Source organism: Coloeus monedula (assembly GCF_965178545.1).
Source record: "Coloeus monedula genome assembly, chromosome: 15".
Taxonomy (NCBI): Eukaryota; Metazoa; Chordata; class Aves; order Passeriformes; family Corvidae; genus Coloeus; species Coloeus monedula.
In genome coordinates, this window is record NC_138795.1 from 15,075,738 (window position 1) to 15,100,063 (window position 24,326).

At 40.6% G+C, this 24,326-nt stretch overlaps 1 protein-coding gene across 1 annotated transcript in view; it reads right to left on the reverse strand.

The window, feature by feature from the left end:
• SLIT3 (slit guidance ligand 3) overlaps positions 1–24,326 on the reverse strand; it is a gene marked incomplete at both ends in the record, with an annotated part of 466,119 nt that overhangs the window by 201,448 nt on the left and 240,345 nt on the right. Inside the window, one exon of the mRNA XM_082291121.1 lies at positions 1,404–1,475. Within this exon, the coding sequence (XP_082147247.1) occupies positions 1,404–1,475 (72 nt within the window). The remainder of the gene's footprint in view (positions 1–1,403; positions 1,476–24,326) is intronic.

Sequence of the window (24,326 nt, forward strand, 5' to 3'; positions counted from 1 at the left end):
TACTACAGAATTCAAACAATACACTTGATAAGTTACCAGATAAAAAACTCTGCAGAAACCTTCTGCTAGCTCAATATGAGCAACACATACTATCTGATCAACATCAGGGTCCCAGCTGCGGGGACAGAGGGCAGCTCAGCTGTGACAGACACAGCTACCACCAGGTCCCTCAGAAGGCTGAGCTTCTGAGGGCAGAAGTCCTTTGAGCATCAGTACGAGGTACATCCAGTCCCTGGGAACAATCCTGTGTATTACCAGATGTGTTCAGACCCCTGTGTTGTGTGGCACAGGGCTGCCTATCCAGCCCCCGCTGTTCTTCCTCCTCTCGGCAGCCCAAGGCAATGTCGTGACTCTGCTGAGTCTCCAGGTGCCAGGAGTGTCTGAGGCAGGTGCTTATTTTATCCACCTACCATTTGCTGTTTCATCCCATGTAATTTAAGGGCAAGCTCTGCAGCAGCCTGGGCAGGCCTTCCCTGCTGTAGGGAGCTGTGCACTGGGTCAGGGCTGCTCTCGCATTAACTCACGGCAGATGACGAGGGTTTGAATTTTGGAGGGGTCGCGTGCTCTTCCCACCCCCCTCCATTTCGGCTCTGAATTATGTGCTTTCACGAGTACTGACACTCAGCTTTGCAGAATTACTTTCGGGTGACAGGAAAGCTTTATAGCAGTTCCTATAGTGAAAACCTATTCTAGAAAAGGTCTTTAAGTGAACGAGTAACTATTAGTAATAAGCAAATTATCTGCTCAGATACCAAGTTCAGGGTAATATTGGATTTACCTTACAATGATAGCGCTCTAAATCTAATGTGCTGCTTCCCTGTTAGAGTCAGATTTCACTGTCAAAACCTTTTTTTCAGTACGTGCTGCTGCTTTAACAGCCTATGTGTAAAGTTTGTGGTACGTGAAGAGCACAACGTGGTGTTATTTCAGCCCTCAGAGAAGGATCCTCCCCAAAAGCCAATGACTGCACTGAACAAGCCTGCCAAGAGCCCATCTCTCCTCCCTCTTATATACCAAACACCTTTGAAACAGCTTTTTGTCTAGGGCAGCAGTCACATACCTCATAATATTGCTCCCCATGAACCTGTTACCCATCCGCTGCTCGGCATTGGGCAGCCTCGGGCAGGTTTCTGGCTGCGGATCACACATCGGACACACTTGGAATGCTGCTGAACCCCATCTGCTCCACGCAGCAGCGAGCACAGCAATCTCTGTGCTCCTCACGAGCGGCAGCGCAGAAGTCGTCTATTGTGGTTTAATTAGCAATAACGCCAGCCAGGGGGAAGTGTGAGATTGCACTTGCTGAGGTGGGCAGGGAGGCTGTGGAGCCCCCAGACTCGCCAGCACTGCAGCACGGGGACAGCCACCCCCCCACCGCCCCAGCCCCGCTCAAGTCAACTCACAGGATCTCCAGGTCGCGCAGGGCTCGGAAGGCTCCATCTTCGATGCAGCTGATCTGGTTGTTGTCCAGTTGCCTGCAGAAAGGAAGGGAGACGATGAAGGCTGGCTCCGAGCACCAGGTTGGGGCTTCCCCGTCACCGAGGTGTCCCTCCACCCCCTCGCAGCGCCTGCTCAGCTGCCACGCTGCTCGGGGCTGCTCGCGGCTGTCTGACAGCGCTGCACGCTCCCGCACACTGAAGCCTGTCAGGTCTCAGTAAATATTAATTGCGCCTTTTTTTTTTTTTTTTCCCCCCCTTTTTTTTTTTTTCTTTTTTAAGGCAGAAGGGAGTAATTTCATTACATTAGGGCATCCAATCCATTATGAGCTTTTACCGTCATGTCACTGAAACAATTTCATTAAGCTAAAGGCCTGTAAATCATTGGAGGTCACTGGGCTGCCCTCCGTGACCTCCCAGAATGCCGTTTTTTCTTTTACTGGAAGTTGGAGTCCTCTGTCCTGACAGTACTAAATCTCCAGGCTTTATCTACCCGAGAGCTGTGAGAGTGCATAGGGAATATACCAATTCCAAATTAGACTCAACTAATCTAATTTTATAGTCTTTTTATTATTCTAAGCACCAAATGTCTGTGGTGGTTCAATGCCTCTCTGCATTGTTACTGGTCCCATCTGGTAGCCCTTTCTATTGAAAGATTTCTGACTAAATACAGATTCTGTCTAACTGCATCAGGGAGAGCAATCCAGTGACAAAAAGCATTATACACATGTACACTTAAAACACTATTTTGCTTCAAAATGTGTAATTTAATATTTGGATGGCGGTGTTCTCTCATTTGTCTCCCTGTACGTGCATGATTTAAATGTATTTTGCAATATATGTGGATACAGGAGGACAGCTACATCTGTCTCTTATGCTTAAAAGAATTAAAGTTGTAATTTAAAATTCAGTGATTACATTTTCTGACATCTGATCCCTTAAATTTTACACTTTAAGAAATAAAATTACATATCTAGTCACATGCAAGTAAAATATCTGCATTTCATGAGAAAATAGATGCAAGTTCCTAACTCTGTATGTTACTGCCATTTGCACAGCATAAACTTTGGATTTGGTGAGGCAGAGACCTTTGTACTGCATGTGTAAAATATCTTGAACAAAGACACAAATATTACACTGTAGTTTCTGTTTTCTATTTTAAAAAATATATATGCAACTATAGCAAATATATTACACCCATGTATAATATGGCTGTATAGTTTCACCAACTACTTTCCAATTATTTGCTGTATCTAATTTTTGGTCTAAATAGACATTTGCAGCAATTCTCTTATTATACAACAATAAAGCAAAGCACTGAGTTTGATCAGCTAACATTGAGCATCTTGGATGTGTACATCTTTGACAACTATGGAAACTTACCCTTTGTGATGTAGTCTGGTATCAATGAACATCATATTTTATGTGAGTTAAATACAGGAAAACCCACTCACACTCTAAAGTCTGCTAAAAACCTTTGGAAGCATAAAGCCCAACCTAAGGTTTCTCGTAGCATTTGTTCACTTTGGAGAACTTTTTGAATTTGGCAAACTTCAGTGATGTCTCTGATACTGACAGACACTGGGATGTACAGACCTCCAAAAGGGATTTTTCTGTGTGCAGGAGTTCATGCACAGCATATATACATATCTGGGTAAATGTATACATACGTATTTATGTTCTGTTTCTCTGATGACCTACCAAAGATCCTAAAACCTCTCTGGTTTTGACTGCTGAGAAGACCATTGGCTGCTGAGTGCCTTGTTCTGATATCCCTGTTTAATTGACAAAAATTTGTTGCTGAAACAGAAAGGATGGTGCATTTTGAAGAGGAATAAACCCCAAACGAGTTAAATGCAGTGCTGTCTGCAAGATTAAATACTTTACACTTAGCTTGGTTGGCAGATATTAACATGATGAGGAGAAAGGAGCCTCAACTTGAGAATCACCTCTCCCTCTCCTTCTACGGGAAGTACTATATATTACACCATTTTTATTGGAGTTATACTATGATATTGATTTTTCTGACAAATACACTAAAATAAGTAAATAAACCCCGTGTGCTACTCACAAAGCCTTCTGATTAAAGGGATTCCTAGGTGGGTATTGTTTTTTTAAAAAACTGCTACTCTCATACATTGATTTTTGTTGAAAAAGCATAATGACTATTTTAATCATATTTCCACAGGTCCAGTCATGCCACTGCCAACGACCAGGTTCAGTCTGCGTGATCGATGCACAGGATCACAGCAAGGGAAACCTCTCAATGCTCAGAAGACACACACTTAGCAGGACTATCAGTAAATAGGGAACATATTCATTAGTGATACATCCTGATTCTGTGGCCCGTGAACCAATCCCTCACAGTCTCTGGGGTGAGACTCACATATTTAATGCTCCTTTGTCACAGTGCTCATGTCTCTTGGTATCTATCACACCAACACATTCACATCTGCACTGAAACATGAGAATTTCTTCTCAAAAGGAAGAGAAGTGCTAGTTGTCTTAAAATTAGGCATGGCTGGTTTTAAGACCCTCTGCCTCTCCGTTTATTTCTCCGTGTGTAGAGATGGAAATCCTATTTCTCTGCATCTGTAGAGCACCCTGGTGAGTGGTTCAGTCAAGACTAGAAATTTGAGAGTTTAAATCTAAATGTCCTCCTTCCAAGACAAAGTGTTAAATTTAAAGTTTTGGGAAAATCTTAAGTCTTACAGAAAGCCAAGGTGATCAGCACATTTTTTTTCACTTGTGAAGACAAAACAAACCCCCTGTGATGTGGACTAGCAGCCAGCTCACACACTCAGTGTGGGTAGTCTGTGCATGCAGCTCCTCAAGGGGCTGAACAGACATGCCTAACATTTGTTGAGGAGAACATCTAACTTGAATAAAATTAATCCTATGCAGAGAAGGTAAAATTTCAACTTAAAAAGAAAAAGAAAAAAGGAGAAAAACCCCAATATTTCAGAATAGGCGGAACCTACATTTCCCTAAGGAACATGTGACACTGCTCCTGTTTCTCCATCGCTGCATTCTGAACAGAGCACTCAGGCACACGGAGCACAGGGCAGCTACCTGAGACACATCTCACCTGCTCCAGCTTTACAGGTAAATTTTAAAAAATGGCCTTGGGCTGAAGAAGCCTTGATTCAGATTTAAATGCCACCTCTATTTGTCAGCACTCATACCCTCTCTAGAAAATCTTTTCCTTGAGATTACAAATGGGTTGTTATGCATGTAGTGGTGCAATGTACTGGTGGCAAAAGGTCAGACAACACAAACTCAGATTTAATATGCAATTTTAAAATTACATGGACAAAATCACTTTTCATACCTGCATTTACTCTGCCTTTTGAAGGAATGCAGCACTAAGCTCAGACTTTATCTAAGCCTACCAAGTGATTCGACTGCCTCTGATGGAAAAAAACGTTCTCACACAGAAATATTGAGCCAGTGAAGGATGAATGAAACCACAGTAACTGAGCTGTGTGACACCTTCAAATCTTGCTGAGTTACATAGATAACTAACTTCTATTTGGGGCAAAGTGTTTGGGTTATATGCTGAATCTCTCATGCATGAGACACAAAGCACCGGAGTTGGGCAGACCCAAAGCCTGGAGCTGGGCTGGGTGGCATTGTCAGAACAGGTCCTTGCTCCAACTCTGAGCTGAGATCCCAGCCTGGGAAACCCAGCAGCTCCCCTGAGATTGAATTATCCACCCCGACCCCACCTAGGAGGCTCCAGGGATCCCAGATCTCCGTGACAGGCAATTAGCCACCAGACAATGCCAAGAGATAACGACGAGCAATACCAGAAGAGCTCAGAGAACAGAGCAAAGCACTCAAGCAAGGAAAGTATTGAATGGGCAAATGGGATTTAGGTGGAGTGTGACACAAATGCTTATAAACAATCCAAGAATTTATAAAAGTCCTTGGAGGAAAAGACATTTTTCATGTGGTAGAGCTATAATACATAAAGCCATAAGTATTACTGTAATTTGGCTCTAATGTAGACTCAATAACTGCTCTTGGGTTTTATTAAAAAACAGGAAAATGATGTGACTGCATTATATGCAGTTGATTGATAAAATTTAAAATTTATGTTTTAAAGAAAAAAACAAACCCAAACTTAGACACAAATCACCTTTGTAAGAAATGAGACATAACACTGCATCCTAACAGATTTACATCACAGCAAAATCTATGGCTTGGCTAAAATGCCACTTTAAATGTTTAAAACACCTTTTCCCTGACAGAGTGTAACTCTGGCTTATCCATTTACACTTGTGCATTATCTATCATAAATAAGAGTTACATTTCAAATACTCTTAAGAAGGAATAGGGTTTTACAATGTTGATATATTCTTTTGCCATTTGAAATAATCCTTTAAATACCGAGCCTTGAAGGTTTTGCTCACAACAATAAGGAATATTTAATTTACAAATGCATTTGAGAGATAAAAATCCCCAGCAACAAAGCTGATATAATTTTTATCATGTTACTGGCTTTAAATTTTTTTTAAAACACAAAACTATTCTAAAACATTAAAGAATTGAATTCATGCAGGGTGAAATTTACCGAAACTGAAATAAACTAATTTTTTATTAACACTAAAAAACTGTTTCTGCTTAAAACCCTCCATTTGCATTACTAGCAAGGTTTCTTTACAGCACACCAACTATATAAGTAGAGATTTCAGCATCTTTTCTGTAATTAGCCATACTCACAATCGCAAAGAAGAGGCCCTTCAAGCATCAACATTTAAAAATAATGGACTTTATAACCAGTGTTTTGTACTTTATTCAGTGAGGGATTTTTTTTTTTCCATTTTCAAACACTACCAAGCCTACTGCAAAGCTCAAGTGCTAATCTTTTTTTAATTATACTGTGACAGTAGTTAAATTACTATAACCTCTTTCTATATTTTGCTCAAAGTCTAGTTAAATATTTAAATAAAAGCCAGTATTAATGACTACTGCAATATATACTGTTCAAATTTCTTTCTCATCTTTCACATTTAGCATAAAAAACCAGTGTAATAATAGTTGCATATTTAAGGTTCTACTGTTACTGATGTAAAATTGCTGTCCTACTGTTACAGATTGTATCTACACTTGTAGATAAAAAATTAGGCAGAAGCCATTTCCTCATTAATGAAAGACTTGCATTTTTAACCAGAGTATCCATGTTACAGGTATTGTATCACCAAAATACTTAAAGAGATTTCAATAGTGATTTCACAGGAAGGTAAATTCACTGCAAATTATTATAGATTCATTTTTAGAAAAGAAATAATTTTGCCAACTGTATGTCCAAAAGAACCTCTCTTTGGACAACATTTTTCCCTTCCATTTCCTTTTTCATTTCATTTCTAATACAGACTTGCTGGTTCTATGTTATCCCTTTCCTGTAAAGTTTGCACTCTAGTATTTAAGTTCTTCCATAACCTGTAAGAATTAGAGAGACACTCTATAACATTTATTACCCTTACATAACTTCAAGAATATTAAAATACCTAAGGAAAGTGACACCAACATACCTATTTAAAATTTCTCACATACCAAACTAAAGTCCTTATCCTTGTATTAATTGATAAGGAAGACCCAATAAATGGGGAAAGATGGTGCTTTGAAGTAATATTAAATCAAATTAAATTGAAATAACATCAACTTCTTTCAAACTAGCTTTTAATGCATTTCTTCCATTTAATTTTTACTCTATTTATGCTACAATAAAATCACTCTATAAGAGCTTGCTTGTATTAGAAAATTTAAAAGATTGATACAGCTGTTGTGATCAAGCTGCAATCTCACTCTGAGATTTTTACAAGTGTTCCAAAATTCCTTTTTTCTTTCCCAAGGATGTGATTTTGCCAAAAGCTGTGGTTGAGGCTTTGCGCAGAAACAGCTCATCTGCCTGAAATAATTGGGTAAAGTCATATTCTCTGTCTTCAGTTTTCATACCCAACCTGTGCTGCCAGGTTGTTAAATTCAAGGAGACAGGAATTTGAAGGGCAAGAGTTGCTTATGAATAATTATTCTGCAGACTATTCAAAAGTATTAAGTATTTACTCTGAGTATTTGTATTACATTAACTCACAAATCAAAATGCTGCTGTCAAAAATAACCGAAATATCAGCTTAGAGCAAAACTTGAGTGGCAAACGAACGTGGAGACTACTCCTGCCACAAGGACAAACACACACAAACATTGGATTTCCTTTCAATACCAGGTGCTTTAGAACATTTCTTTTTCTTTTTTTAACTCTCTCTGGTTGCTGATGTAACAAATAGTGCATACCAAGCACAGAAATGGCTGTCTCCATAGCAATTGGGGCAGGTTTTGCCGTTTCCCTAGTTACTCTTGACTGATAACCATCTGTTGTTCTCCTCTGCCATAGCCCCAAAGGGGAAAAGGGGAAGAAATGAGGAAGATAAAATGGGTGTTTGAGAAAATGGGAGTTACTTACTGTGATGTTTTTTACAGTTTTAGAAGGTTTGCACTTATTTAAATTTTTATTTATTGTTATGTTCAGTTGACAAGTGTCAAATACCACACATAAGGGAAAGTTCTAGTTCAGAATGTTACTAAGCAGTGACCTTATTAATAGAAAATTATACTAGGGAATCAGATTAGGAATATTAACAGGAAATCATATCATTAGGGGCTGTATTACGAAACTGGAAAATCTGAAAGCAAGGTACCTCCATAGAAAAAATATGCAGTTGTTTCATCTAAATAAAGAGTAGAAATTTGTAATGTACAAAGAGCATGAGGCGGAGGAGCTGCAGGTGTTTCCATCCACCCAGCTGCTGCAGGTGGAACAGGAACTGCTGCCTTCCACCCCTGACCTGCAGTGATGCCTGACCTCTGCTTATCTGTGGCTGCTGCTTCCATCACACCCTGAGCCCCTCCCTCCTCTCCGGTGTTTCTGGCAGGGAAGGGAGGCACAGGCACAGCGAGTGTGCAGGGTCTGGCTGCCCGTGCCCCATCCTGGCCCCAGGACAGCAGCACCCCTGCACCTTGCCCAGAAGATGTGCCCTATGAGCAAGGCTGGTGTTTACACAGGCTCGTGCACCATCATGGCATCACTTATATGGAACTAACAGCACATAAGTCACGCTCATTTCCAAGGCAAAACAAATAAGCCCCCACAGGCGAGCTGTTACTGCTGATCAATACGGCAGCATCAACCACGATTTGGGTTCTCTCCTTAAAATCATTCTGTGCGTATGTTCCGTGCTGTAACAAATCCATTACAGAACCAAAACTTTAAAAAGAAAGACCCCAAATGCTCCATCCCTTCCTATTAAAATGTGTATTGTCGACAAAGACAAAATTTTTTTGGAGCCACCGGTATTTCTGAAATGGGCTCAGTAGGGCAGAGGGCTGCAAGAAACTCTCTAGTGTGACACAACAAGGCAGGGTTAGTGCTCTGCTGGTTCCTGGCCACAGCACTGGACAGGAGATGTTCTGGACGTGGGTGACATTCCTGCTGCCCTGAGGACACCACTGCAGGTTTCCCTGGCACTGCCCACGAGCCCGGCCCGTGCCGGCTGCACAGGAACGCGCAGAGCTCACCCTGAGATTACTGAACAGGGACAATTAACGTGTTAATTCTGGTGGTGTTCATTGCTGACACATTTTTATGTTTAGTAACTTACAAAACTCAGGTTTGAGAGGAAAATTAAGGCTCTTCGGCCTTTGAGAAGCTTGGACTTGAGCAGCAAACATGAAAACGCTGTGGGGCATAGAGGCTGTGGCAGAGGGTGAGTGCAGAGCAGGGAAGGTGAACGTGCCCAGGGCCAGGCCCAAAAGTGGCTGTTTTTTACAGGGTTAGGGGGATAACAGAGCAAAAGGAAATCTGGACATTCGATCTCCAGACATCTGTCCTCTCTGAAATCCCATATCACATTAGATTAATGCTATCACCTGCAGTCATACAATGACTTGTGATATTGTGAGTAAAGTCATGGTAGAGTGTCTGCCTTGCTGCATGGCTGGTAAATGTGGGCAAAACTGTTCATTTTTTTTGTTTTGGTAACCTTATTTTTTTTGTTGTTGGTTAGAAAATTAATATTAAAAACTTGTGGATAATATCCAATTAACAGCTTGCAGTTGTAAATGGTAGTTTCTTAGTATAACACACCAATAAGTTTTCAATCAAAGCCTGTTTTATCAGACTGTTTAAAAATAAAAAAATAGCCAGCTAAAGCTGGAAAAGGAATCACAGTTCTGGGTATCTCCACATCCCATTTTGGATTGGGGGATTTTTTTTGGCATGGTCCTACTCAGTTCCTCAACCAACTCCCATAGCTGCTGGAGGACAGTTCACAAATTACATATTTCAAGATACTGCATCAATTTTAAATCCCTCTGATAGGGGCTTCCAGCACTGACCATGCTTAACACAGGCTCAGAAGCTTTCCTAAGGGTTCCAAATCAGGCCATTTCATCTTTACCACAGCTGTGGGTTTGTATTGTAGGACAAATAAGTGGCACTCCAGACAATGAAAAGTAGGGTTGGAGGGTGTGCTTCCAGGATTTTGCTTTGTTTTACCCCTTTTCTTCTATACCGATCAGGTAACAGCAGTTTGCTTCTGAGACATGGAATTTATCCCATTCTAGTAATTTCTGCTGTAAAATTGGCCACTGACAAACTAACCAACAAAAATGTAAGTGTTTTCCATTACCTTAAGACAAGGAGCCATTTGGCTTAGTTATAGTTCTGTGTTGCTCACTGATGACCTGCCTGGGTATTATCAAAGTCAGAGGTTTTGTTTTTAACACAAAAATGCTCCTAAATGTCATGCAGCTCCAAATTCTGACTCTTAACCATTTCTCTGCTTTGCTGGTACATGATTTCTCAGGCCAGCTGAGGAAGAGCAGCAGCCCCAAGTACCTCATGTAACTACAGCCCTGTGCTGTTACCCTCTTACTGATACAAAACAGGGCTGGCGAGATACTGTAAAAACCTTTGAAATTTGTTTTCCAGTGGTTGCTTCAATGCATATGCAAAGCCTTGATCCTCTGATTTTAAGTCTTTATATTTGTCATTTCTTAGCATCACATCCCATTTTGCAAGTCAGAGCTGTGGCTGACTTGTAATCAATTCTAGATAAGAGTATGGATGAGTTCAGATGAGTCTGTGCTGAAGGAGAGAGACACTGGAATTCAGCCTGAACCTCACAAGCCTTTAAGGCATTTACATCAAACTTCATGCTCAAGGCAATGAAATCAAGTTCCCCATCCAGAGTCCCACTGGAATTACTTCTTACAGTCTGACTCTATACCTCATTGCCCCAAATTTGCTTGTTCTGCTACATGATTTCAAACAAATAAGTTAACGCAATGTGTGCTTTGGGTTGCTGCATTACTTGCTTATACTACAAAAACTGTAAAGAAAGGGTGAAATCTTGCTGTGTGCTTTTTATATGCTTATTTATATTTTTACTAAGTTTATAAAAATAGTACTCTGCACTTCTCTGAGGACTCTGTGTGCTTATATATGTAATTTAGGCAGTTACATATACATGTATTTATAGATGAGTAAGCAAATAACACTTCCCTTAGATTAAGAAGAGTGGAAAAGGGCTTCAGTAAGCACTAAACTCTGCTATTCTGTCACATACAATGAGATCTCGCAAGCAAGAGTCCTGAGCAGGCCAGCCTACAGCTGATCCTTCATTATCCCCATTCCTGAGGTCCACTCATGGACATGGAGTGTTTGTTGGGCAGTTGAACACGAACCTGAAGACCTATTCTTCTTCCCTTACTAGCTGTCCGTATCCAAATTAATCATCCTATGAGATATTCCTGAGGATGCCACACCAGCTATGCCTCTGTGACTTGTGTTCCCCTCTGCCACCACACTCCTTTGTCTACACCAGGTCTAGAACAATTCCCAAACTCACCTACGCTGTCAGTGAAACACCTGCACCTAACAAATGAAAGCCTCCAACACTTTAAAAGAACTAACCAGAACAAGAAGCATTCTGAAAGAATAACCAGTTTCTAGAATGAAAAAAATGAACCTCTAAGAAAAGTAAAACAAAAGAAAACCCAAAAAAAGATTGTAGGAACCAAAACAAATAAGTTACCTGATAGATTAAATGGGAACCAAATCCAATGTTCTTCTTGGTTATCTAGGCACTTAGTAACTACAACAATTTTTAAATACTTTGAAAAGTGCTCTGGAATTAACAGCAAACTGGATCACAGTTGACAAAAAAAGCCGTTTTGTTTCACTGCTTTCAAGGCAGCCAGATTCACGTCATCTGTGAAATGTTTGTCACTGGGGGTAAGGACAGCAATCCATCCTGCAGATTTATGTTTACGAGCATTTTGGAACAAATGTTCTATTTGAACGCCCATATGAACCATAAGCACCCAATATGTTTGGATGACTGCATTCAGTTTTTGTTAGCAGATCTTCAACTTCCCAAACAATGTTTTACCAAATCAATGTGGCACTGCCACATATCCTTCAGAAACGTGGCACGGAGCATATGTGACAACTCTTGTGCATATTCACCAGGGAGTTTCTTTCCACCTACATGTAACCATAGGTCTGTTTCTTTTAATTCATAAAAACAAATGGCATCCATCTATTTTTGGCATTTATGGGATGACTTCAGCATTTGAGTCCCTCACCCCTTAATACATTTATTCCTCCTCCCCTGAGCTGTCAGCAGTGTCATGAGGTTTTACAAAATTTCAGGAACTGAACTCATCTCTTCCAGTTCCACTAACCCACATCATTTCCAAATTAAAATGTTCTTCTCTGGCCTTCAGACAGGTAATACTAACATAAAACATGGAGGAGGGAGAGTTCATTTCAAAAGTGCTGAACGCTGTGCAATAGGTAATTACTGATGATGTCACTACTGCCACAAAGTACCTTTATAAAGATATAGGTAAAAGATGTATAGCAGCACTGGTGTTTTACTGGACTGCAGTGCTTGAAAGGGAAAAAATCGTCAAAAACCCTGCTGGTACCTGATATCCTCACAAAAGCTTAATTCTTGGGGAGAACTGAAAATCGGGTACAGGTGCTGAGGTCTTTTAGCTTTCCTTGTGGATTGCCAATCTCCTGAAGAGATAAACTGCTGGGCAAGGAATAACTCGACCCAGGAGCTGAAACATCACAGTTCAGAAATCCCAGTACCAAGGGACAACCGTAATCCTAAGACAACACACATTGCAAGAGCAGGAGGATAGGTCACCTCCAAAGGAATTTATTCCATCTTGCAGGGGACTTGAGTGATTTAAAACTCTGCACTTATCTATAAATGCAGGGCTTGTAATGAACGTAAATGTGAAAGAATTATGTCATCAAAAACTGGTAAAAACAGCATCATGAGAAAACTGCATGCCCAATTTTAAGGCAAAAATATGGATAGAAGATGGCTTACTAGTAGAAATATGGTTAGTATTATTAAATAATTTTTGCACCTTACTTCTGATATCAACAGAAAATATTTCAGAGGCAGGTTTATGTATAGAATCTCCTGCAAGTTACAGACTTCAATATTTTTCTCTGCAAATTGTACTTTTAAAATTTTTTTAAAGAAAAATATTTTATTTTGAAATCATCAAAACAACCTTCAGGTCATCCTAGACATTGTGATTTCTTAAATATAAATGCTTACATTTCTGAAATGTTCTTTCACATTTACTCCCTAACCATTGAATAAAGATTCTACAAGCCTTACAAACTTGAAGCCACTATCAAAGGATCTTAAAAATTAATTGATCCAGATGACTCTGAAATTTCCTTGCTAGGTGGTATATATTTTTATAAGTATTTTGTCATGACATTAGTCCATAAACACATTCTTACAGAGACAGCTGCTACCTCTGCCAGGTTTGTCATGACAAAAAGGATGCCACGTGCAAGAAAACTCGTACTCCCAGGTAGGATTAGGCAGAAAGTTTGGATCACAAGAACATACCAGTCACCTTACCTGACCCTTTAGACAAAACCTCAAAAACCTAATTCATACTCAGACCTGACAGCGCTGAAATAAAATGGCCAGAAAAAAGCCCAGCCCCAATTTTTTCTTTCTTGCAATCAAAGCAGTAATTTTTTTGTAAGTAGGTAAAGAGGATACCTGAACAATTGGCTTCACAGGACATTTCTCCCATCCTTCTCAGTCACTCTCCTGAGAGCGCTGCTTATTGCCCAACTTATTGTGAAGGGCTGGCTGCTCCCCCTCCCCGCCTGAACATTAACCCTTAATTATGTTTTCAGCTGCTCCTCAGGAAGGGAGAGCACCACATTTCTGAAAAGCAGTGAGAGCTGCAGGCAGAGAGCTAAAAACTGAACTAAAAACCCAACAAAAAGCCCCCACTCAAATGGTTCAGATAATTGTGAGCCCCCCTTACTCAGTGAATTATTTCAGGCAAACCACTTGACCTCTTTGCAGCAGTCATCTTCCCTGTAAGACTGGGTTTAAAAGCAGGATCTAATCAATAGCTGTTGCTGCATATGACCCGAGTTTAAGAATATAAATTAAATACAAAATAAAGTAGGTTCAAGGGTGAAACTTGCATACAGGGCTACTGAAAGGTCACCAAAAAAAAAAGTAGAAGGAAGAAGAAAAAAAAGGGGAAAAAAATCAATCGCATTTCTAAAGCTAATTTTCACACCAGAAAGCTCCATTTCCCACCCCATGCCACAAAATGCCATTTTTAATGTGTATGAAAAAGTCCTGTTTTGCTGCCCTGAGAGGCAGGCTGGATGCTTTTTACTGGGCTCCTGGAAATGCACCAAGAACTGCTTATGGGCATCGTAATGCAAATAATTTGCTTTAAGATTTCTTGTGCACCACATCACAGTTTATATACAGCCCAAATATATCTCTTATCTCTTCAAATGAGTTAAATTCTAGGGCTTGTAGGTTTGGTTCGGGTTGGGGCTTTTTTGGGGTGTTTTTTGAAAAGCACCTCTCTATATTCTAGCATTAACATATCATGACTGCCATATAAGCAACTTGTGATTGACAGGATATTGATGCAGAATTTATATAGGGAAATAATCTTGACCGTTCATTCATGAAACTCTCCTGTTCTTTCAAATAAACAATTCCAAAATCCTCATTTTCCCTAGTCAAACAAGAGAAAGGAAGAAGGATCCTAAGTGAGCAAATGCACCTCGGACAAGCTGGGTATGCACATTACCATAGTGCTACTGTGCTGCTCAACGAGTTGGAAAAATAACTCCAAAAAGAGCTTTAAAGAAACCCACAAAAGACTGGAGCAGAGGTTACTTCCACATGAAGATGGAATTCTCTCATTTGTTTCTTTGACATTTATGGGACTACCAAAGGGTAAACAAAAGCAAAATTAGATCCCACAGGCCTTTGGTAGGAAAAAAAAGTGGAGGGAAATGATATTCAGTAGCAGAAATCAGTTGTACAAATGAGACAATCATCTCACAGCCTTTCCCACTGCTGCTGTCTCCACTCACCCTGTGTCATCTGGTCTTAAACAAAAGGGGTTTTATTCTTGCCTACCTCAAAGCTATTATACTAAAGCCATTCTCAGATTTGCACCTAGATAATCAACTTTATTTCTATTAATCTCATAACAGATATCTCAGCGCCTGAGAATTCCCTCTGTGCTTTACTCAGATTTAGATCCTTATTTTATACAGGAAGAAAACACTGCAGATCCAAGCAAAAACATGGAGGGTTTTTTTTAATAAAACAAAGATCCTCCATAGGATCTTCTTAATATCCATGTAGGATTTACATGATCTGAACTTCTTTTGAGGAAATTTTCAAGTGATGCAGCAATTGAGCTGTTTAAAAGGACTGTATAATATCCCTTGATGAAACACAGTGAGCATATGTTCTTATAAAAACAATTTGTGATGAAAAAACTCTACAATACAGTTATACCATCACAGTTTAATATTTTTCTTTCAAGGCATATCAATTTTGTATTGAATTGAATTGCAGGTGGCTTTGTTTTTCTACACTTTATCTCATGGAGTCACCCAACTGCAGGATAGCAAAGTCATGGAACAGACTGAATCACTGAATGAAAAATATAATCATTCCCTTCTGGGCTCTAAATGTGGCAAGAAGCTGCACAGGCTTGTTTTAAATAGGCAGCTCTGCTCTCATACAGAAAGCTGCAGCTGAGTTGAGGGCTTGGGTCAGGAAAAAAAGCTGCAGCTGAGTTAAGAGTTGGGGTCAAAAGCAGGGGGATATCCATCTCATTTCAAGGTCAAGGAAGAGTGGTGCAGGAAATCAAGTCCCCCAATCAATTACTGAAATTAATTTTTGAGCCTAAGTCATTGCCTTCTGGGAAAACAAGGATCCATTTACCTACCTGTTTTGCATAGTGTTTTCAACACTTCTTAAAATGAAGTTACATTAAAAATAATAATCGTGTTATCCAGAAAAAGTGATGCAGTATTAATTAAGAACTCAAGAAGTTTTATTCAGAGAATCACAGAATGGCTTGGGCTGGAAGGGACCTTAAAGATCATCTAGTTCCAACTCCCCTGCCATGGGCAGAGACCCATTAAAATGGACAGCAAATCCTGGCACACTGTTGCCTATTTACAAAATGAAATATCAGAATTTAATCCCAGTGAAATGTCCAAAAAACTGGAGGCCTCAGACACACAGTGTCTCTGCCTTGAAAGCCAAAAAGCAAGTGGCTCTTGAAAACAGCTTCTGAGCAGGAGATCAGCACTCCCTGCAGACCATCTCCTTTGGGAGATCTCCATTGGGCACAGAGCTGGTGCTGCCAGGCCATTCCCAGCACAGCCTGGCACTGCCAGGGATCTTGCAGGCTCTGCCCAAACCCACCCCCCAAACACCCTTTTCCTCTCCAGTAACAGACATTCGTCACCAAAGAGCTGAAGCGAAACGCAGGGGGAGAGAAAAGAAGAGTGAAAAAAAGACAACTCAAGCTGTGGTTTTAACTTTGTCCAGCTGGGAAGGTCAAGAGGAAAAGGCAAACTTTGTTCTGCTGGTGGACAGTATTTCCAACCCCCCTTTATCCGTGGAGTCTGCACTAAAATGATATTGCTGTGCTGTTTTGGCTAGAGACTGCACACACTGACCTCTCCATGGCCAGCACAGCACCGGAATAATTTCATACAAAAGGTTTGCATTAAATGTAATGAAGCAAATGACAAAATCAATAAACCTGGAATGGTGTGGCTATCATAAAAATGATGTAAATTCAGAGTTCACTCTGGTTATGAAGCTATTTAGATTCATAATTAAAACCAGTACTATCTCTTTTTTTAGAATAAAACTTCCTTTTGACAATCATAGATGAATGCTGCAGGAAATCTTCAACAAATGTATTCAAAATTAAGGCATGGCACAAAGACAGCATAAATTATACAAAGATAAACTGTAGGCATAGGTTAGCCTAAACACATACGTAATAAAGAAAATTTGATTTTCATACTTTTTCAACTGATGTCACATCCCATTTTAATCAAGTTTTATATGAAAAGGACAGTAAGAATACCACATAGCCTGTTTTTAAATCAAGGTATTTTCTGGAGTTTGTTTCTGTCAGAGAGACTCTTGTAAGTCTATTAAAACAGAAAAGAGCCAAATCTGCTATTCATTACTCTCCATACAAAAGCAGTGCTGCAGCATGGGTACTGCATCAAAATGTATCTGTGCTTCATTAGGATAAAAGAATAACGAGCCCAGAAAGCACAGAGCAGAGCTCAGCGAAATAAGTAAGCAGATAAGTAATCTCTGGAAATAGCAATAGTCACCCTGACTTTTTGTAGCAGATTTCAAACCCCAGATAATGGATCCCATTCAGGATTAGGGATGAGGTTTTCTTTTATCAAACTGCAGACCTGGAGCTTGTGATCTTGTTTAAAAAATTTCACCAATGTCCCATTTAGGCAAGTGAATGACATACAATTTAAATCTCTAGACTCCCGGATTTTACATAATCAAAGAGGAATTGTAAAAGTGACCATCAAGCCTGAGGTTCTGACACACAAAGACTGGACTATTTCAGTCTCCTGTGCAAAGGATTCCCATCCCTGCGTCACTTGTGTCATGTTCCTGATGGGACACAGCACATCCGTGTCACTCTTCAAACCCCCCTGATGACCAGCTAACGGAGCTCATGGCTAATGGCTGCAGAAGGAGCCCCTCTTAGGCTGGAGAAGGCAATAAATTATGCAAGGCACAAAGCATAGGGAAGATCAGAACAGAATTTGAAGTTGATGGAAAGGATGACTTATGCCTGTGTGGGATACTTCATCTTTCTTGTCATCAGCATCAGGATTTTACCTTATGAACCTTTAAAGTGCAGGCTTTCAATAATGCTTGAAATACATTTCCAGAAAAGGAGAAAACAATTGGTATTTGTTTGTCCTACTTCTACAAGAAATATTAAAAAATCTGTGGTTTGCCCAAAAATTAAAACTAAAACCAATATATACTGCAGTGGATATCCAGAATACAGAAATCGGGTAAATCAGAATAATGTATAACCTTATTATGGGGGTAGTCAGCTCTGATTAGCTCAGAAAAATGAAAATTTAAAAAATATTAAATGCCACCAAGCATACATCCACCACTACTAAATACTATTGGCTTATATACTTCTATTTTATAAGTAGAACACACTTAAGAGAGATTTCAGCTTTTTATTTATCTGACATTTTACTCGGGGGAAAGCAACCTTTACAGTGAGGAAATCTGTTCCTCAGGAGTGATGGTTCAGCTTTTAATAAGTTGTCAGTGACAGATCCCTTGTGGCCAGTTGAGCCCACAACTACAGACATCCATGAAAACAAACACTTCCTGAAATGCAAGTGGACAAGAGAACAGAGCAGACATCCACTCTACTTAATGCAGATGTTTTCATTTAAAAAATAAAATAAATAAATCAGCGGCGCATTTTCAATCTGTGCAATCAATCTCACGTGAAGTACAAGCCATAGTTTAGCACATTCAATGGATTTAAGATCGTTCTGTGCTGGTTCATCCACCTGGTGTTTCATGAGAAAGGGGATTACATAAACCAAAATGTGTTTAAAAAATGCAAGTATGGGCTGATCACACTACTGAATATGGCACAGGTTTAAATACTTCATGAAATGGTTTTGGGGTTACTCAGTATTTATCCCGTGTGCTGCAGACTTTGCAGGTTGTTGTTCTGCACATGTCTGTTCCATTGCTCCCTGATGCACATGGGAACATCCCAGGCTGTTGGGGAATAATGCAAGGACGCAGCATTCTCATTAACATCCCTTATCCTAAAATACAGGAATTTCCTGCAGGTTGGGATCAAACCCTCCAGCTGACCACGTGAACCACAGGATCACAGAATCATAGAAAAGTTTGGGTTAGAAGGGACTAAAGCCCGTCTTATTCCACCCTCTGCCATAGGCAGGGAAACCTTCTGCTATCCCAGGTCGCTCTAAGCCCTGTCCAACCTGGCCTTGGACACTTCCAGGGTGCCAGGGTCTTACCATTCTCACAGGGAAGAAATATCTTCCTAATATCCAACCTAAACCTTCTCTCTGTGAGTTTAAAGCCATCCCCCATTGTCCTATCATTTCATGCCCTTCTAAAATGTCCCCTGGAGGGCTGACATAACAATAATGCCAAGCGTTCACAAAAATGCACTATCAAGACAAACTGGCTCACTCACTAGCGAGATCACTGCTCAACTGGTATCTCTTAGCATCAGTGCATGTTGCAAAAATCCTATGAAAGTTTCTTCTCAAGAAGGTAATTCTGAGTAATGACTACTCCTTACGATGTCCAAAGAGACATGCAAAAGTTTTGGGGTTGTAATGACATTTAAACCCCACAGTATTTCATGACAATTCCAGTTAACTGCCAGAGAGCACAGTTATTCAGCCCTGCCTCTGTGCATCATATTCTAGAAAAGTGCAGAATTAGCTTTTTATTCCAGACCCTTTGCTCACCCTCAGCCATCCAGCACAAGACTCTTCTGCAAGGGAAGGGATACAAGGACAGGGCACACACCCTGTGCCCAGGATTCTGTGCTCCCACAGACTGTCAGGAAGGCACTGATGGTAAACACATCGCCTCTCCAATGCAGCACAGAGAGCAAAAAGGCTCTGCCGATTCACTGGAGGCAGAGGAAAAACTGTGATTATGCAGTGTCTGAACTAAGTTTCAAGTTTTCATCCGTGTTCCCAGCAGGCTTTCCCTTGGCTGTGTCTGCAGCAGCTATGACATTCCCGATGGAAAGAGAGTGAGCAGGAAGGCACCTCCAGCTGGGACAAACGAAAACGCAGTCCCTCCCTACACCTTCCTGCCTGCCCAAAGCCAGCCTGCACAGCATTTAGACTTTCTAACTTTTTTCTCTTATTTTTACTATAAGACAGACAAGAGAAGCTATTTGGAAATGTCAGGGCAGGTAGATTTTAGAGGTTAGTGATTCAGAGCATAATAGAATAGGAAAAAAAACCAAGGGGCATTGTACACCCCGTGACCTCAGGCAGGAAAGCAGCAGCTCCCTGGGCAGAACCACGAGGGAGCCCCTGCAGGGCTGGGCCACGACTCTCAAGAGATCAGTGAAGCAACCAGTGTCACCTTTAGTGTCACTTGATGTGCTGGCCCTGTGTGTGTGGCTGAGGATGTACAAGAGAGAAACACTTCTGTCTCACAAAATGTCCTCTGCTGCAACTCAGAGTCTCTCTGTGCTCGGCCGGCTCCGCACATCTCACCTTACCCGTTGTGCGGGGAACATGCGTGTGCATTTCAATCAATCATATCCTTTTAATGAGTTAATTGTGAAATACATGCTTTTTGCATTTTTTATAAGGGCTAGAACAGATGGCAAAAGCTCAAACTAATGTATTCATAAAATTAACTGACGCTGCAGGTGGTGTTTCTCCATAGAAGGTGGTAAGTTTGTAACTTGTTATTTTAATGTTATAATAGTGCTGCATGACAATGAAATTTCTAGGAAAGCAAATGTGATGGCCACAGAGATCTCTCTTGAATTCATTATGGCCACTATCACAATGAAGACCAATTACAGGAGATAAAAAGGAATACACTGTTGGAATACATTGAGTGCAGTGTGAATTTACGGACAAGGAGGAGGAAAATTATTTACAAATTTATACAGTTGAAGTAATGTGATCTTTTTGCCCCCTAAAGAGTGCAAAAGGCTTGTCTCAAATGAGATCCCAAATAGCTCTTTCCATGCCTCTGACCTGTTTTGCTAGCTCTTTGTCAAAATAACCTGAAACTTGTTCCATAATAGAAATATATCCTTTCCTTAAATTTTTATGCATTCCTGTTTAAAACATACTGTTCTTTTCATGCACACCATCAAATATAGACACACATTGTTCAGTCCAGTGAGAGATACATAAGCAAATACATAACCCAACATGTGATAATCAATTCTCCTCTAGGCATTTCTTTGCTTTTATTTGAAGCCAACCACTGGCTTCAGAAGGCTTATTCCAGATCTTACACCAAACGAGTGGAAAATCTGGCCAACTGTTTATCTTCCTCCTTTTGTTTTATTTTACTGCAAACTGCAAGAGTAACACTGAATCCTGTACACAAATGTCAAGAAACTATGGCCAAGAATTTCAGAGGGCTCTGGATAATAGCTTTCCTGGAGAGCCCAGACTAAAGGAGTTATGTTCTGTAGTGTACCATTTCATTAAGATCTACTGCATATTTATGTATGGCAAATAACTCACAATCACTTGCTTTCTTCTAGTGAAATGGCTACACACAAATCAACCACTATTTCCTTGGGTTTATTCATTAGTTTAACTTGACAGATATGTTTAATTATTCCTATGGCTGAATGGCAGAAGCTGCAAATATACTCTGCAGAGCTGGCTGTGATGGTTAAAAAAAAAATTACATTAGGAACATTTTTATATTTTGTGTAGGTGAATGCAAAATACCTCTCAATGTAAAGAGCTAGTTCAGCTTTTTCCAAAACCTGAATGTGCAATCGAGATGTTTAATTTTTGTAAAAGTCACATGGATTGATGCTGATAGTAGATGCATGCAGAAAAAGAAACAGAATTTTCCAGGAAAAGCCATTTAACAAATAAGGAACTGAAACTAATAGGTACCACAATATTTTACAGTACTCACGGAGCTCTGATTTTCCCCACTGCAGAGGTAATTTAACCACTAGGAAAATAAATATGTACTGAATAGCAGAAGTGTTAAATGTTACATATGTGCTGGTGCATTTCTGTATTTTTAAAAAAATAAATCTAAATGCTTCATTTCTTCTACCACAAGAACCTTTAGGCCTATCAAGGAGGATATTACTCAAAATTGCTAAGTGGCCCCACAATTCAGGGAAAGCTGCTTGCAGGCCTAGTGATAGGAGCTATTATCTCAGGTGAGGCTGAGAAGAATTCAGACAGAAATGCAATGAGCCTGTGTTGTCAAGACACATGAACCTGTTAACTTCTTCTTTTCCCAGTGCTACAGAATCTTACAGCTAAAGCCTATGAGAAATAAAAGGCAGGAGCCGAATATGGATGGAACTGAGTTCCAGTGAATCAAGAACAAGAAACTGCAGCAGCTCCTGACAAAAAAAGCTGTGCCTGTGTCATTCCATGTGGCTCTAGCTCTGAGTGGTGTTTACTCAGGGTGGCTGCTTGGCTCCCCCTCTGCCCTGCTGCTCTGTCATTCTTCCCTCCATCCACACTGCACATGGTCTGATATTCTCCTTTCCTTGGCTGGGAGACGTTCGTAGGCTCATAAAATGGTTTGGGTTGGAAAGGACCCCAAAGATCATCTTGTTGCACCTCCTGCCACAGGCAGGGACACCTTCTACAAGACCAGGGTGCTCCAAGCCCTGTTCAATCTGGCCTGGAACACCTCCAGGGATGGGGCAGCCACAGCTTCTCTGGGCACCCTGTGCCAGGGCCTCCCCACCCTCACAGGGAGGAATTTCTTCCTAACATCAAGCTCTGCATATCCCTGTTCCGGGATCCTGGCTGCCCTCAGTGAGGTGGGCTGGACAGGCTAATTCAACAGCAACTGCAGGAATGCCTCATCAGAGAAACACTCCCCTGAATGCCGAGATGTGATACAAGCAGGGGAAACGTGCAGAAATCCAAGAAGCAGCTCTATATATATTTATGATTGAAGGCCATGGCTGACAGCGCTGAGTTAGCCCAAAGCTCAATGAGACCCCAACCCATATACTTTAATTCTTGAAACAAATGTGCTTACTTGGGGCTAGATTCCTGCAAGAAACATTTCCTGTTCTCCAAGTAATAAGTAACAGAAATTGAATACAGGTGTGCTCTGCAGGCTGGCCCTCTCTTGCCCTCTCTTGTTCAGCTCTTAAGGGTCGCTGAGCAGAGTTTATGCATCTACTCTACAATATGTTCAAAGTGCCAGTTTTTCCCAAATTCCCAAATAAATTCACTACTGGTAATGGACATTATGTGCTCATGAAACTTTCTAAAAGCTGTATAATTATTTCTATGTTTCAGTTAGAAATAGACCCACTAATTTATTTTTGTGTGCAGATCCTTTGACTTTTTTGTACTCAAACAGCAGAAAACACTTCGTATGAAAATAATTCACACAACTAAATTTCACCCACTTAGGAGTTTGCAAACCTCCAGTTTCTGCTTTGGCTTTGTCTTGTGCAAAAACGCTGGCCTCCCTGACATTTAAAACTCTTCTTTAGCACAGCCCTAATCCAAGCCCATATTCCTGGGCTCACTGTTCTTCTAAGAGAATGATAAAAGATAGAAAGCTTTTACCATTTAAAAAGGAAGATGGGTTGAAAAATATCTTGAAACACTGATTTTTGTAACGCTTTCTTCCCCCATCATTTTAACAATTTTTTTTTTTTTTTTTTTAATTTTTTTCCTGTATCCAGCCAGCTCTGTGTCCCTGGTGCTTGGAGAACATCACCAAAGACTCTCTCTGCTTCCCAGATGCAGCAGCACCTTTGCCCTTAAATTCAGGAAGCAGATTTTTTTACACCAGTCTGCTCCAGCTGGACACAACCTGTGACTCTGTGTCCATTACTGCTATGGCCATGCTGAGACAGGGTAATTCTCACAGGGTTTCCAAATGGCACCCACTGTAATTTATATCGAGCCCTCAGGCTGCGTGTTTCAGAGCTGGTATCCAAAAGGAATTCATGCCCTGGCTCAGTCCATTGCATCAACTCTGCATTTTGTCCTGAGGGAAGCTTTCCAAGCTGCTGTTAAAGACAGCATTAATCTGGAGACTTTCATCTGGTCTAGCATGTGCTGTGTCCCTATTACAATATCTCCAGAGTTATTATTTTTGTCATGACATCAGGACACTTTGGGAAGGACCTAGAAGAATGTGAGGCCATGTAAAAGGTCAAGCCATGAAAACAGAGACCATTCCATGTCAGCCTTTCCCTAAAGAAATTTTAAATATAAATTGGAAAGAGCTGGGGAGGATGGGACAATATGTAGCTTTATTTCTTGTGCCTTAAAATCTCCAAGATCCCTCACAAACACACTTTATAAGGTGGAAGAACACTGAGACAGTACAATAAATCTGCAAAGTGATAACCATAGAAACAGGCAACCCTGCTGCTCTGCCATCAGCACCTTCGTGTCACAGTCACCAGGCAGGTGTTGGCACAGCTCGATGGCACCCCGAGGCAGAGGCTCATTCTCCTGCTCAGGCACCTGAACACCCCTGCTTGCTGGCATGGTCCCTGCTGAGGCTCAGAAGGGAGAGACTTGGCTGCCAAATGTAGGCTGAGAATGGGATCAGCAAATTCAAGCTTCCTGCTTAAAGCTTAAAGAGCTTTAAGTATTAACTTGGTTCAGCTTGCATCACGCCCTTACAGTTATTGCTGGAGAAATTTAAATGTATTTCCAGCAGCAAGTTGGCTCAAGATTGTGCCATGTTT